General features: G+C 45.2%; 1 protein-coding gene across 5 annotated transcripts in view; it reads right to left on the bottom strand.

The window, feature by feature from the left end:
- TSC2 (TSC complex subunit 2) overlaps window positions 1-15,913 on the bottom strand; it is a 36,620-nt gene that overhangs the window by 5,817 nt on the left and 14,890 nt on the right. For 2 of the 5 annotated variants that reach the window (XM_090024724.1, XM_090024728.1), the window contains 15 exons: window positions 15,606-15,740; window positions 14,777-14,966; window positions 14,237-14,330; window positions 13,781-13,883; window positions 13,457-13,551; window positions 10,611-10,742; window positions 8,604-8,768; window positions 7,878-8,030; window positions 7,604-7,716; window positions 6,894-7,115; window positions 5,894-6,109; window positions 4,310-4,378; window positions 2,093-2,253; window positions 1,272-1,759; window positions 397-472 (listed from right to left, as the gene is read on the bottom strand). In XM_090024724.1, coding sequence (XP_089880850.1) covers window positions 397-472; window positions 1,272-1,759; window positions 2,093-2,253; window positions 4,310-4,378; window positions 5,894-6,109; window positions 6,894-7,115; window positions 7,604-7,716; window positions 7,878-8,030; window positions 8,604-8,768; window positions 10,611-10,742; window positions 13,457-13,551; window positions 13,781-13,883; window positions 14,237-14,330; window positions 14,777-14,966; window positions 15,606-15,740 — 2,412 coding nt within the window. The remainder of the gene's footprint in view (window positions 1-396; window positions 473-1,271; window positions 1,760-2,092; window positions 2,254-4,309; window positions 4,379-5,893; window positions 6,110-6,893; window positions 7,116-7,603; window positions 7,717-7,877; window positions 8,031-8,603; window positions 8,769-10,610; window positions 10,743-13,456; window positions 13,552-13,780; window positions 13,884-14,236; window positions 14,331-14,776; window positions 14,967-15,605; window positions 15,741-15,913) is intronic. The other 3 variants (XM_090024725.1, XM_090024726.1, XM_090024727.1) reach the window with 3 other exon arrangements.

Raw genomic sequence — 15,913 nt, 5'->3', positions numbered from 1 at the left:
ACTCATTGCTGCTACCCCCCACAACATTTACTGACCTGCAGAATTCATTACCATTGAGTTTTCTCTTAACCAGGGATAATGCCCATTGGCCTCTGCCAGTCATCCCCTAAAATGACAATTTTTTTAGCAACCTTCTCCAATGTATTTTGCCCAATTTCATCCTCTGCTTCTAACACCAACGCAACAATTTGTCTATTTGCCGAGAAGCTAAAGAATGTGGGTAACAAGCCACGGCTTTGGAGACTAAACATAGTACTTGGTCCCTACTGGCTCCAGGAGTGGAAAAAGCAGGATCTCATCTCTTTGGCAGTTCATTAGTGATGTAAGGGTGTCAATTGGTGATGTTTCAAGTGTTAACATTAAGAACACATACCATGATAATAAAATCTTACCCACCTCATTTGGCAACAGAAGGGGCTTGTTGGACTCATCTCCAAAGAACGGGGAGTGATACAACTGCAAAAACACAAAGCTGGAAAAGAGAAATGAAATCCAGTTACCTTAAAAGTAAAGCCCGTGTCAATCGGGGGGCACACAACTGCATTTTCAGAGGGGGTGGAAACAAAGAGCCAGCCAAGCACAACTGTGCAGCAAGGTCACTGTCAATATTTGACCCAGCTACAGTTTCTGCCGAGCCACAGGCCGTAAGAGGGTCACTTTGCTCAGTGGTGACAGAGGACAGACTACCAGTCCTTGCAGCAGATAGAGAGACAGGAATCCATTGCTGCAGTGTGGTTGTGCATTCACTTCCAAACTAGAAGAGGAATGAGGCCTCTTACCCCTGGCTCTGCTGAATATTTCACAAATTAAACATGGCCCCACCCAAGTATCTTCTGAATTAATTCTTTGGGTTGCTACCAAGCCTTCAGGCTCAAAAGTGCAACAAGTCTAAGCTTGCTGTTCACTAGTTGTGCTGTATAACATTGCACGTTTCAGTCCCCTTGGACAACAGGACTGGGCGGCAGGCGGTTCCCTTTCCTACATCCCCACTATTGGAAATATACTTACATGGTGGATTCCAAACCGGAGGAATGGGTTTTCTTTGGTCCACAGTTCAGGTGGTGGGTATTAAAACATGGATTGCATTACAAAAATCAGGTCACACCTACCTCTTCAGCTTTGGTCTTGTAAAACCTCCAATACCTATATGTTGGATTTAAACAAGTCTAACTCTGCTTCCAATAATCACAGCCCTGTGACATTACTTAAAAAGAAAGAAGTTAAAAAGAGGCTCCTTGTATGTCTAGCTGTAGACATATCCACCCACCCACCTTGGGTTTATTCCAGGTACTTTCTCTGCATTGGAGGCAGCTGTTCTGCTCTTAAAGGCATCTCTCTCGATCCTTTTTCCCCTCCTGGAGGGGGCCGAATCAGAGATGGTGTACCCTCTGGGGCGGTGGCCACTGGGCGAGCGAGGAGAAGAGGAAGACATGCTGCCTGCGCTGGTCATTTTAGCATCCTCTCCCTGGCTCAACCAGCTTCCAAGTCCTTCTCCTTCCAAGTTCTCAGACTGAGATTTCGACTTCACTTCCGTGCTCAGCTTTCCAATTCCTTCTCTGCCATTCACGTCTCTGAGGACTTCCTGCAGCGTCTGAAGTTCGGGGGAAGAACTGGATTTGCTGAGCGGCTGCGAAGGCTGGAAGGAAAGCTCCAGCGCCTTGCCATCTTCTGAATGGATGACCCTTCCAATGGGAATCCCGACAGGAACCAAGTCATCAGATCTCAGGGATTTCTCTTCCTGACTAGATGTCGAGGAGGACTTAAAGGAAAAGCCACAAAAAAAAGCAGGGGTCTGAGGAACAACTCAACCACGAAAAGTCACGAGAGGCCACGCATGAGACACTGCACTAGACGGGGAGCTAGTCACCACCCAAACCCGCTAACACTCAAACACAGGCAGATAGGGGAACGTTTGCATTTACCACTACCGATGTTCGTGCAAGCAGCGAGCAGGACATCTTATGGACCCTCTATCCACACAACCCATGTAAACATTTCCATTGTCAGCTGGACACCAAGAGCGCAACTGGTGGCTCTTTACAAAGGATGTGTACAGCTCGGCAGGTCCTTCTCCACTCGGGGATGTTCTTACCCTGCTGTACGGTTCTTTGGGTTTACCAAACTTCTCCTCGCTCAGGGACGGCTCCGAGGACGTGGCCTCAAAGTCTTCAATCTCCTGAGACTCTGTTGGGGAATCGGCCTCTTTTAACTCTATCTCCAACGGGCTCCCCTCTTCCAAAACCATGGCTGATTCTACCGAGACACAAACAGAGTAACTGAGGCATGTAGAGAGGAGTGGTATAGTGGGACCCCATCCTTTCCTCAGAAGTACCAGCCTTTTCCCTCCTAGGATCGTAACTGAAGGCCATATTGGAAGCGTGGGATCTCCCTGACCACAGAGTGCAGACTTTAACGTCCCAGGTTCCTCGTTACAGGTTTTCCTTTTGCATAGACTAATCTGTTGACTTACCCTCGTGCCAAAGGGCTGGGCTACTTCAGTCAGAGCAGGGGGAGTGCTGTCAGATTGTTAACAATGAACAACTACTGGATAAATAATGGAGAAAATGGGTCCTTAGGCATCTTACCACTCAGCTGTCAGGACAGAGAGTAATTAGAGAGATGCAAGGAAGTGCAAAGTTAGCTTTGAAGTAAATAGGCAATGAAAACAAATTCTATGCAAGTAGCAAAAGAATAAGCCTTGTATATGGCAAATGTCCCTGTACATTATGTTGGCTTAAGAGGAGATTAAAATGATTAGAGGCTATTCCCTTGCATTTTTGGCATCTTTCCTAATATTCCTCAGGAGACGTTAACCAGTATAGCCCAAGTCGCACCTAATCCAAATTCTGCAGCAACACTAGGACAATCTGCATGTGGTATCTGATCAGACAAATTGTTAATGAGATCAGGCTGACACGAAACCACTTGGAGACCCTGTGCATGACGGAGAGAGGTTATTGGAACGGGTAACCAAGTGTCTACAATACTCAGCTACCATGAACACAGGAGTGAGTATGACTGAAGACTTCTGTTGGCCTTTTTTTTTTGTCCTGAGGAAAAGGCTGAAGTACAGGAGGCTTCCCGTTATGTACACATAGAATTGGAAGACCAATCTGAAAGGCTAAGATTTGTTTTCCAAAGTGAAATTTAAAGAAATAAAATTAGCACACGCACAAAATAATAATAATAATTAAAAAAAAAAAAATCAGCAAAAAATCACTAAAGCAGCCTTCCCTGAATTGATTTCAGCTCATGGGGCCAAAAGTTATTTCAAAGAAGCAATTAAGAGTTAGCACTGCGCACACATACCTTCTAAAACGTGCTGATCTGGTTAGCTGTCCAAGCCAGAACACACCTGCACATACTCAGTGCTTTCAACATCCCTACTTCTAACATTACCACCAATTTTACTGGCAGTTTTAAATAATTTGAGCGCTCACTAATTACACCGTAGGTGGAAGCAGAGTAATCTGAGTACAGAAGAGAAGTGCAGAAGAGTCTTGTATGGCAGCATCTGCGTGTCATTTTAATAGCATCGTGCCAACACAGCAATTGAGAACAGCCTACTGCTCAACACCAGATTTTTCAAATGAAGGAAGGGAAGTGGAAGGGAAGTTCATTCACTCAATTAAATCATAAAGGCTCTGCACTTTAGCGATGCAATGCAAATGCTGTGCTTATGGCCGTGCATTTTATTTGCATTTAACTTATTTAGAAAATAGATGTTACCATAGCAGGTGGGAAAAGATATGACACTGCTATTGAGCCTACAGAAAGCTACCATTTAGCATGCTTTTCTTTGAAAGTTTCTATTTTTATTTTCACAACTTGCACCCAGCAACTACGCTGTAGTATCAAGACAGCCATACACTTCAGATTAGCTTTTCAGGGCCAGCACTCGCGGGCTCTCAGTAGGCTGAGCAATGCTGGTTTGCTTTTACATTTAGTTGCAAAAGCAGCATTCCAGGTGACACTCACAGAAGTGGGAGCTTTCTATACTAACAGGACATCATCCCATTTGCAAGACTGAGCTGATAAGTCAGGGAATTCAGATCTTTTTGTGTGCCATTCTGTAGTCTAAGCCCCATGAGTCATGACCCATCCAAAAAGTTGCATTCAAGTTACTTGCAAATGTCGTATCTGGCTTGGACTTCTTCATGCTAGTCAAGATCCCATTCGTTGAGTATGAGACCAGGTACAAACAGGAAACATGGAAGGGGTGATGAGGTATGAGGGACACGGTTGCTATGAATCAGAGGTGTTCTTCTATGGCAATAACTTTGTTTTCCTTAAAGAGATATAAATATACCTGCCCAGGATATGCTCCTGTGCAACTTGCCTTGACAACTGGACTGGTACATGGAAGAGAAAGAGGCCACTGCAAAGGGAAATCAAGTGAGCCACTACATCAGAAGGAAGGAGAGACTACATATGAAACAAATTAAAAAGCACAGAGATAACTGTAACCAAGAGCCTATTTAAAAATAATTAAATAAAATGAAAAGGAAAGAACAAGCTGGGATAGTATCACTAAGTGTAAAGGGAAGCTTTTAGGGTACAGGAACTAGTCAACACATACAGGGAGGCATAAATACATTCAAACAATGCAGACTCAACTTGCTCTCTTGGAAGAAAGGAGATTGTCATTTTTAAAACAAAAAAATTCTGAAAGAAGGATCATCTGTCTCTAACAGCGCAAACCAGAAATGGGTCCACTCTCTCCCTAACCTACACACACAGCAGAGGGTCATTTTTTAAGCATTTAAAACATAGCAGAGTAATTAAGAATGCGCACGATTTAGCCTCCAAAAAGACAGGAATACTGTCATCATCTCAGCTTCTTGCACTGATTCTGACAAACTGAGTTGTCAGCTTAATGTGGACATAGCTGAAATAATTTGCTGTAGATCCAAAACCCCAGGAGAGCTACGATTCAGACTTAGCAGCTTTTTTAACGTTTCTAAAGAGATCAGGTCAGAGTCTAGGGAAATGCAAGAACCTGTGCCAACTCTAGAGCCACAAACAAGCCACTGAAGCAAATAAAGGATGTTCAAAACAGTTCTCTGCTGAATTCTTCATTTTGCCCTCCAGCTTAACTGCCTGAATTTGTGTACTCAGTGACTTGGAAAGGATAATATTAGACACTGTCTGAAAGGTCTCAGTATAGAGGGAGGCTTTTTTTAATGGAGCGAATCTGAAAGCGAGCATTTTTAACTGGGTTTCCAGGCAGTCTACACTTCAATTAATATAAGCGTAGGGTTTTGCCACCACTATCATCAGTTCTGCTTCACAGGTGTTCAAGTTGAGAGTCCTACGCTGCTTCTGGCAGTGTGTTGACTGGATCTGCTCTGAGCTGGGCACACTCACAAGATGTAAGATGTCACCAGCCTTTCTGATTTAGGGCTCGATGTCTTCTGGGGATAGAAAAGTTCTAATTAACCCTGTTTAAAAGCCCATAACCAGAAGCTTAAGTCTGTAAAACCCAAGACTGAAGATCCAGCACCAGTGAACATACCCATAAGCACAAAGAAGTGAGCTCTGCAACAACCTCAAACCACTGATAGACAGAATCATGGATGGGTCAGGGCCATTTCACATGGGATGTGTTTAGCATCAGGTCACTCAAACAGCTTTGTTTGAGACGCCAAGGGTGGGGAAGGAAAGAAGCCATCTTTTCCATGGTTCTTTAGATGCGATGAGTGAAAATGCTCTCCCCGGCTCTAACGTGATGCGAAAAACTGCCTTTGTCCCTTCACCCCCTGCCCTTGTTGCTTTATACCTTATGCTGCTACACTTGGAGCCTGGGCAGTAGTAGCTCATGACTGACACCTTAGTGTCACCTCACAACAGGATACAAGATACTGGGGACACATTGGGACTAGCCACCTCTCACCTGTATTGGAGCGCTGCAGAAGGGATGGTTTGGTTGTGCCGGTGGCCAGGCTGGAGGAGGGGACCGAGAGGGACTTGTAGAGAGCAGTCTCCCGGTGCTCCTTGAAGCGCTCGGCAGCCATGAGAGCGTTGGACAGCTCTTGCAGTGGCATGTTGTTAATGTCTGACGAGAAGGGGCTGAGGGGGTTTTCCAGGCTCATGAGCCAGCTTGTGTTACCTGGAGGGGGTGGAAGAGGGAGAGTCTCGCTCCAGGAAGCTCTGCTGACTGGACACTGCCCTGGGATGGAGGCTGTGCAGTCGAAGGGTCCCCTCCTGACCAGCTGGCTCAACTAATTTCACATTTTAAACAAGCCAGTCCCCAGCACCCTATGATCCTTCCCCTTGTATCTCCAAGCTCTTCAGCACTGATGCCTACAGCTCAGCAAAGCAGACTCCCGGAAGGTTTCCAAGTGCTGAGTGGGAGGACATAAGGTCATTTTAAATCACTCTCTCGAAGCAGCTTCCAGCTGAAGCGTGCAAGTCCTGCTTCAGCACACACTTTAGAAAGTGTATGTGTTCAGGAGCTTAACTTCTGTGCCCATTAATGGCCTGACTATCCTGCCCCAAACAGCAGCCACTTACAGTGTTCGTGCTCCAGCTACGAGCCTTGTTCGCCCTCTAAATTGAGAGGCTGGAAATAAATCTATAGGAAAGCACCCAGCATAGGTTTGAACTAGGAGCACCACACTGAAGCGATGGCTGAGTGCCCACGTGGCGTCCCAAGCTGTCAGTGCAGTGGCATTTCTTTTCCACTAATAAGGACTCGTTTCACTCTTCCCGCCCAGAGCCCTTGTGACTTGATATCATTAAAAAGTGTGATTCCTGGGACTCAGGTGACAAATTAAAAACTTGGGAGCAGAGACAGCCAGGAAGAGATCCTTTCACACTTTCCCACCTGGGTATTCTTACACAGACCCCAATTCCTTACCATGTCACACACAAAAGGCCCCTGGATTAGATACCTGTGGGTCTCCGCACGAGGATTTCTGCCCATCCCTGCGTCAACAGTGGGACATACGCAGCCAGGCTTGCCTTCTCTTTCTGCAGAGGAGTCTGGGCAGCAGGAGCAGCCTTTTCTGTTCGAATGGCAGAAGCAGGAGGGTTCTGTAAGCCCTGGGGCACAGAACTGCTGGGGAAATGGGAACCTGATGTCTCCAGGGCACCAACACGCAAGGCATGGCCACCTGGCAGAAGAAAAGATGGGGGAAGGTGAAGAAAGGGAGTCCCTGGAGCCTAGTTCAGAGGCATGAGGCTGGATTTGGCACTAAATTCAGGTAACAAAGACTTTTCTGTACTGCTGCAGCAACTTTGCTCCACCTGCCTCAAACTCTAGTAAGCCGCATCTGCCAAATGTTTCCTTTGAGCCAGGGGCTGGTTAATACAGGTGGCTCCTACCACACATTCTCACCCTACAAACAACTGCTAAAGCTATTTGGAGGGAGAAGCTAGCAAGGAGAGCCTAGCAGTTGTGGATACCAGCAAGAGCTGCTGCAACTTCACTGATTTCAGTAGGAGTTGAAACACCTCACTCTCTTTAAGGACCCTGGCCTTACCTAAGATCACTCTACGTCTTTCCATTGTTTGGTATTTAGGCTTCAGCTCCAGCATAGAGGCCAGGCACGCCCTGTAGCAACTAGGGGTTCAGAGAGAGAAAAATCCCAGGAAAGCTTACCGGACATGGACCGGACTCTGTTGCGAGAGCCTCTGCACACCTGCTGGCCAGCCTGAGACTCCAGCTTTGCCGGGGCTTCTTTCGTTTGTCTCACTTGCAGAACAGGGTCTGAGCTAAAGGGGGAGAAAACGAGAGGCTGGTACTGAGGAGGGAACACTTCAGACCAGACGGATACGAGCAAGCATGCGCTGGTAAAGGAAATTAGTAGCCTCAAGGCCGTTTCTGCACAATGGTATCACACAGGTCTGTAAAAACAGGAGCAAAGCTTGCTTACCTTGACTCTGGACTGCTCTGAAGCTCTCCAGAGTCCAGGCCCAGAAGAGACCGTGTCCCTGTTCCAACACTCGTTGTGATAGTCACAAGCTTGTTCCCAACCAGCCAGGTCTTCGTCCTTCCTCCAGCCAGCAGGAACTCCCCCACAGGAGACCTAAAAGTACAGTTGAAGGTGAGTCCCATATGACCCAGAACTTTGGGAGTTGTTCAGGGAAGGAAAAAAAACAAAACTGGTTGGAATCACGGAAGAAAAAAACCTGTTCCTTCCATGATGCTGCTGGTGATGCTTTGTTTCCATAAACAGCCCTACCGCCAAAGCAGTAAAGTAGCAGAACGAAGGATGCACAGGCTCTACCACCAACTACTTCAAGGGCTTCTAGGCAGGATGGAAACTCACTCCTGGCCTCAATGCAGTTGAGTATTGTGCAAGAAAGCCTTTAATCCCTGCCACACTCCTCCTTCTGGGAGGCAGAGGCAACTGAGAAACTCAAGAGTATGAGACTTGCCTGGGTACTGATTTCTGCATGAAAAGCTCAAGCCTGTATGAAAAGATCCAAATGTTTCCCTGTCACCAAACTTCTTGCTCAATCAGTGCATATCTTAGCCAGAAGGGACAGCTTAAGAACATGGGCAACTGCTGTGCTCACAAGAGCCAGAGATTTTCTGTAGACTTGGTGAAACCTCTAAACTCAAGAGCATCCAAACACCACAAGCAACTGACTCTCACCTCTTGGGCACCGCAGTGAAGTTTGAAAAGACATATCGGGCCATCATATCCAGACAGGTCTCAGTGAGCTCCAGGTGGAGATTTTTTAAGTTGTCATCTGCCTGAGCCATTGAATTTTCATCTGCAGAGCCCAGGCTCGAACTAGTGATGGACATCTGGATCCGGCTGATGGAAGGACATTGGAAGATTGTCAAGAAATGCTGCAGAAGGGGCGTTGTGCTACCTGTCACCCCATCAACGGCAAGCTGCAGAAGAAGCTGCGATACATGCATGCCCCTGAATAGAGTTGCTCCCCAATACGAATCAAAACCAAAGGGCGTTAAAATAATTTTTAGGTCACCTCAATATTGGGCAGTCATTGCATGGAGCAGCTGTCACCCCAGAATTTACTGTTTCTCCTTGAGAGACAGGAAGGCATTTACAAATTTTTGATTAGCCTAGACTTCAGGAGGGATGCGACAAAGACTAGGCATATAGCATTGATTTTAACTAAAGGGGAAAAAATAAATTAAAGAATCAAAGTATGCAAAATCTAGCTGAACCACCAGCAAAAAAAATTGCAGTCTGCACTGAAAATTAGTACCTTGATACACACCGATTCTGCCTTCAATTAACTGGGTCTTAGCAATGCAATTTTAAAAATGATTGGAACAGCCAGTTGGGTTATAATATTGTTGTAAGGAATTATTCCATTATAATCACTTAGAAAGGTCTGGCTGCATCTCAGCTTGGTTTCTATTAAGCACGGATTTCTCTGGCAACGCTAAACAGTAAGTTATCCAAATGCTGTGTTAGTGTAAATTTACACATAAACACAAGATGAGTGTGCCACGTCAAACTAACAGGAATGTTCACGTTTGAAGCACCAAAAGGGTACGTTCACAATGCAGACATCTCGCTGCCACTTCCTCTAGCAGAGATGCTGTCACAACAGAAATGCCTGCAGTGTAGCTCCAGGAAAAGGACAAAGCCTATTTCCTATCGCCTGTCAAGAACACCTTCATGCTGAGACTTCCAGCTACCGTGCTCCTCGCTAGCCATTTAATAGTCAAAGGAAAGTTGGATACAGGCTTATAAACAGTAAGCCTTTTTATCCGCTGTGGCCATGTCTACACGTGCAATTAATGCAACTTAATAAACTGTGGCACAATTTAAGCTGGAGTAAACTAATCCCAACATCATCTACACATGCATAGAAACACAGTAATTTACTCCACCATTGGATAGTACCTGTGTCTGATGGTACTATCCTACACCAGAGTGAATTAATCTACTGCGCCTTAATTGCAGCACTCATGTAGACAGTGACACTTTACTGTGCAGTAAATTAATCTACTGAGCAGTAAAGCACATGTGTAGACGTGCCCAGTATGGCCAAATCAAGCTTCCTTCCAAACTATTTTCCTTTGATGTGCAAACAATAGCTTGGTAATGGCTGTGCTGTCCTGCCCTTTATGGTTTTGTCGCTCAAGGTGCCAGACTCTGGAGATCAATTAACGTTTTCATGGCAGGTTACTTTATACCAACAGACTTCCATCTTGCCCTCTTCATCTCAAGAACTAGCTCCACTTTGAGGCCACAAACTGTTCCTTTTGCCTTGTGGGGAAGGCTTGCACCCAATTCTAGACTTCACTAAGGTTTGCATAGTTTTGCCGGCAGAACTCTAGCTTTTGTGTGTTCCTATGCAGTGTCCCTAGGGCCTGAGCCTGCACAGAATGCAACTTTTTCACACCGAATCCCAGGACCTTTGCATTTCAAGAGGAGTTTCCATTGATAAAGCACCATCAAAACATAGCATAGGGTGATACAAGAATGCAATAACTGGCATTGGAAAAGCTTCATGGGTGTCCCATGGCTTGCCAAGGCCTTGAGGGTGATAGGAGCTGATCTGTACTTCCTGAAGAGCATTCATGCAAGGTTCCCGGCATGCAGCCCACCCTGCCTCCACCCTGCCAGATTTCCAAGTGCCAACTGGCACTTGGCTTCTCCCCCTTCAGGCGTCACTACCTGCGGACCACATGTTCAGACACACTGATGCTGCGGGATCGGAAGGCATCAACTGCAGAGGGTTCTTTCAGCTCTTTCACAGGAGGAGAGTTATTCAAGCCTTGCTTTGCATTTTTGGCTATTCTTAAACTACTAGGTGGAGAAGCACCAAGCCCCAAAAGAGATGTAATGGCACAGGTCACAGGAAGGGAAGAAATCATTGTAGGGATGAAGGTTGAAAGGTCACAGGTCACAGAGTCAGTATGGGGGAGTCCCGCAGGGTGATGTGAAAACAAAACAATATGCCAAAAAAAAAAAAAAGGGGGAAAAATTAAAAAATACCAGGCAAAGTCGAGAGCACAAAAACACAATTTGCAAACAAGATTGTAATAAATGCTACAAAACAAAAGAGATCAGCGCAAGTTAAAACAAGAATGGATTGTCACGGGCAGTTGGAATACTACATGGCCTGGGTTGGGATGACGTGGGTCTGCCTTCAGATTTGGTGCTAAGATTTCTCTGATCTGTTGAACTAGGCTGGTTCAGTGTCCTCCTGAATTCCCTATACCAGCTCTTAGCTCAAAATCCCGAAACATGCTATAAACACTGAGACTCAATATACCCCTTCTGAGATGGCTACCCAGACACCATGCCAGAGAGTTAAGCAACTTCCTCAAGGTTACACTGTGCCAGTGACTAACCTCAGGACTTTCGTCAGCCAATTGCAGGGTCCAGAATAATTTTTTTCTCTAATACACAACTGGCTAGATGTCCTGGGGATTTGGGGGTCTTCTCCTGAAGACTCAGATTGGCCACATGACCCTTCGAAGGGTGGATCAGAGCTCTAGCATAGCACAGGAAACCCATTTTCCAGAAGCCTGCTCATATGCTGAAGCTCAAAGTGATCACTAAGTTCTGAGCTAAAAAATAATTTCTCCCCAGGGCAAACCAGCAGGGACCATGGAAGTTTCTTTAGTCTCTTGAGGACTAAAATGCTTTATATTCATAAAGGGGCATCCAGATGAAACCTAATGGCTTGCGCTACACATCATCGTTTCATAGTTTCTAGGGTCGGAGGGGACCTGAGTAGATCATCTAGACCAACCTCCTGCCATGGCAGGAAAGAGTACTGGGGTCAAATGACCGCAGCAAGATGTTCATCCAACCTCCTCTTAAACACCCCCAGGGTAGGAGCCTGCACCACTTCTCTGGGAAGCTGGTTCCAGACCCTAGCCGCCCTGACCGTGAAGTCGCGCCTCCTGATATCTAGCCTAAATCTACCCTCTGCCAGCTTGTGACCGTTATTCCTGGTCACTCCTGGTAGTGCTCGGGGGAGTCAAACCCCTTGGACCCTTCTTCCCTTCAAACCCTATGACAACTGGAAACTGAGCTCAGGACCTCTGATTAACCAGGAGACCACATTTCTGTGTCAATCGGATAGAGACAGAGGCACTCGTTTCAAACAAACTATCTCTCCTTCATATCTGACTACTGACATGAAGAACAATGTTCCTTCCCTCAAAATGTTTAGTATTCTGAACACAATCATACCCGTGGACCCAGCAACGCAAACCCTTATTCATAGCAATAGAGCCATTGACAAGAACTCCTTCCATCAATAAGGGCTGGCAGGGATTTTATACTATTAATTCTTCCCAGTGACTGTCAGATTCAATTACATTAAAAACAGTGGCCCTTCAGATTTAGTAGTATTCCAACCTAATGAATTTAAATCAGCTTTGGGAAAAAGCAAAACAGTTGGACTGAAACTGCAAAATGAGAGATGATGATTGGCAAAGGCATCTACTCCAAATTTAAAAACCACACAAACGAGAAGAGGAGATGGGACAGAGGAGAGAATTAACTCGCAAACATAAAACAGGGTTTTCAGCTATTGTATTAAAGCGGGGATGGTGTTTCTTTGCTGCAAGATCCCTATACAGCAAAAGCATAGGATCCCCTCCCCCAGAGTTTAAATGCTACTAGGTGCTTTTTGGAGAGAAATGTTGAAGCCAACTAACTGAACTGAGTACAGAGGCCAAAGCAGAAACTTCACTTGAGAAATACTGTGACCCCTGAATAATACTGTCCCTTCCTTGTCTCAGAGAAGCACCTGCAGAGATCAGTGACTGCTTCAAACTACACTAAACACTTCCAATGTCAGGGTTTTCCCTACATTGATGTATTGATTTCAAAGGCTCCCAGTGGAATCAGGCAGTTACAGTATTTTGCTTCAATTTTCAGCTACAAAAAAATTATAAAAATGATACTTAGGGCAGTGGGGTGTTAAATTTATTTCAAAGGAAATCAGAGATCCATGATCCATTATCAGAGGAGGGGCAGATGCAAAGGGTTGTATTGTGGTTCTACTGAATTTGGATGAAGGAAAAGTAAAGCAGTAAAGGTCACAGTCCACCCATTCACTCACAGTTCTCAGGTTCTGCTTCTATAACGTAAAATTTCTTCTATAACAGCAGACACGTACATATTCATTAAAATGCAATGCATACCACGTGGAGATGAACAGAACAGTTTGCAGCACTTGCTGAAAACATAGGGACGTACTGAGACACATTCAGCCAGCAGAATGGCTTGCTTTTAAAATCTAAGTGTACATCCTGCAGAAGCAGATAGAGCAGCTAGTGCCATCTTTAACTGCTACCTGGAGTCTGACCCTAGTTTTACCAAGTTAGTATCTTAATACAGTTTATAATTAAGCCTCCAAATGCACACACATTATGGGAAAGGTCAGGTAGTGTCTGTAAGGAAACAAAAATGGCTCATGTCATAAAGCTTAGAGACAGTATTAAGCATTCAAACTGATCCCAATAAAGGGGGTACACATAGCCCCTAATAAAGTGATTTACCTTTTTGGCCTCTCATTCAGGCTTGTGCTGCGAGCCCTGAAACTGTCCTTCTCAGGGGTATCATCAAAGGAAAGGAGAACATTGGACCTCAAGCCCTGTCAAGTCAAACACAGAAAGAAAGACTTAAACTAATGGCATCTGCAGCCTGAACACTGCAGCCAAATGTGATTTTGAAAGTGCTAACGTGTTGCTAGCGGGCAAGTTATTCTGACTGAAAGTGGAAGCTTTGAGAACAAGACAAGGCTGGGTCCCAGGCAAAGTCCCCAGCTGGGTGTGAAAGCTCTAAGCTTTAGCTGCACCACAAAATTTTGCAATGTACATTACCTTTGTGATATAAGGGACGAAGTCTTTCCGGAAGGGAAGGCGACACCGGATGAACCACATGGCTATGACATGATGTGCCAAGCACACGATATACTGGTTAAACCTAAGTGGTGGAGAGATCTCAACACAGTTTACTTGGCAATCTAAGCACATCACTTCCCAGAGAAATCCTTCTGCTACCTGGTTCTGGTACAGAGTGGGTTCAGGGGAGGAGTAAGGGACAGACCACAAAGTTTAAAAGGGGAAGAATTCCTGGAATTCTAATAATAGGAATAGGAATAGTATCATCATGAAGCAAAATACGGTCTTCCTTCAGCAGACACAGACATACATAAAGCAGGTTTAGTATCATATAAATAATGCTTATGCTCTGCACAGTACTTAAGACCTACAAAAGGCAACAATTTCCATGTCCCGTATTTCCCAGACAGGGGAGAAAAGTCACCATCAACTTACTTGGAGGGATTGGTGTAGGGCAGGGAGATGGCAAACACACTGGCATACTGCTCAGCAGCAAAGTTCCTATAGAGGTGAGGCAGTCTGGCTAGAGCTGAAACAGTAACAAGAAACCATTTGTGAAGACTGGATATGAGCAGCCTATTTGCAAGCTGAGCATCCGGTGGAGCACCTGCCTTTTCTGAACTGCTTGGTCCTGGTACAACACCAAGTGCTGCCTTGCAATCCTGTGGCAACATTATTTAAGGCAGGAGCTAAGAGAAGGATGAGACAACCCCATCTCTGCCAGCACCATTTGTGTGTGGACAAAGCAGATGGCTCTTTTTTTCAGATGAGAAACTGGATTACATAACCCAGAGTAGGCAAGATGTTCAAATCCTAAAGCAGCTGCAATGATGTTACCAGAAATGGTGAGCACTCCCAGAATGACGTGTACATTCACATTGAACTAAATCACGATGACCCTACTAATACTAATGCTGTTAGCCATCGATAGTTACTTAAGAAGACAGGCAGAACGCGACTTCTGCTGTAACTTACTTGACAGGAATTCTAAGAGAGGGATTGCCATGTTGGCAGTAGCAGAAATGTGGGTTAACTTGACGATCAAGATGGGCAAAGCCTTTATGATGATGTCGGGCATCTCAATGCTGCATACGGACAGAGCCACAACACACTGGTTTGCGCAGCGATAAATCAGACCATGCTCCAAGCAATAAACTATTTCGCGCTAAAAGAACAGAAAAAGAAGAGTCATACAACAAAACCACAAGTTACCTACCACCAGCTACCAACACATCTCACCTGCATTTCAGGCATGGACAGACACTAGCATGAGCGCAACAGCACTGTTAGTGTCCGCAGCTATAAGTTTTATTTAAACCATGTCAGCATTAATAATGCCATCTGAAAAAAAAAAAAATCTCACAGATGTCTCTGTACTGCTGGGCATTTAATGGGGTGACATCTTTAAAGGACATTAGTACTTCAGAGGTTTCAGACATCAGTAAGGTTTTGTAATTCTAATTTCTGATACAGCAAGAGAGAATCAATGGCCACCTAAAAACATACAAGTCTTCTACATTTGGGTGGCTGTCAGGGTCTTTCAGCATTGGGAGGAGTTTCTGAAGCTCACTGTATAGAGTGCTGCTAATCCACAAAACCAAGAAAGAAAGGTTTTGCCTAAAGGCACAGTTGTTCTATATTGTTTCCACTTACATATGGCTCAGCTCCTTCCATTTCCCCCAGAACATGATTTTTCAAGCTTGAAAATCCCTCAGGCTGTCCCCTAAAGAGATGCTCTACATTTTGAAACAGGCTGACATTGGAGACAGATGCAGACCCCCCTATCCCCAGTTGTTCCACATACCTGCTTGGCTTTGTCCAAGTAATTATGGTAAGATATTAATGCAGTCAACACGGGAACCACAGCCAGGTGCAAGTCTGTACGGGAGAATCCTTCTGGCATGCCATGGAGCCTGTCAGTGGTCTTTTTGTCTGTAAGCTAATCAATCAGACATGGAGGAACTTGCATTCAATGCACCTTGCAAACTGCAAAACTTCCTGGATGCACTTTCACAGAATAATGGTGACACAACCACGGCTCTGTTTTGAGGCACCGGAGCTCCTCAGCATACGTAACAGGTTCTATATGCTGTACTAGAAAAGGCACTGTTT

The sequence above is a fragment of the Crocodylus siamensis genome, chromosome 12 (assembly GCF_052110815.1).
Source record: "Crocodylus siamensis isolate JL-2025a chromosome 12, ASM5211081v1, whole genome shotgun sequence".
In the NCBI taxonomy this organism is placed as follows: Eukaryota; Metazoa; Chordata; order Crocodylia; family Crocodylidae; genus Crocodylus; species Crocodylus siamensis.
The sequence above is the reverse complement of the archived record's forward strand: the minus strand, read 5'-3'. Positions and strand labels throughout refer to the sequence as shown.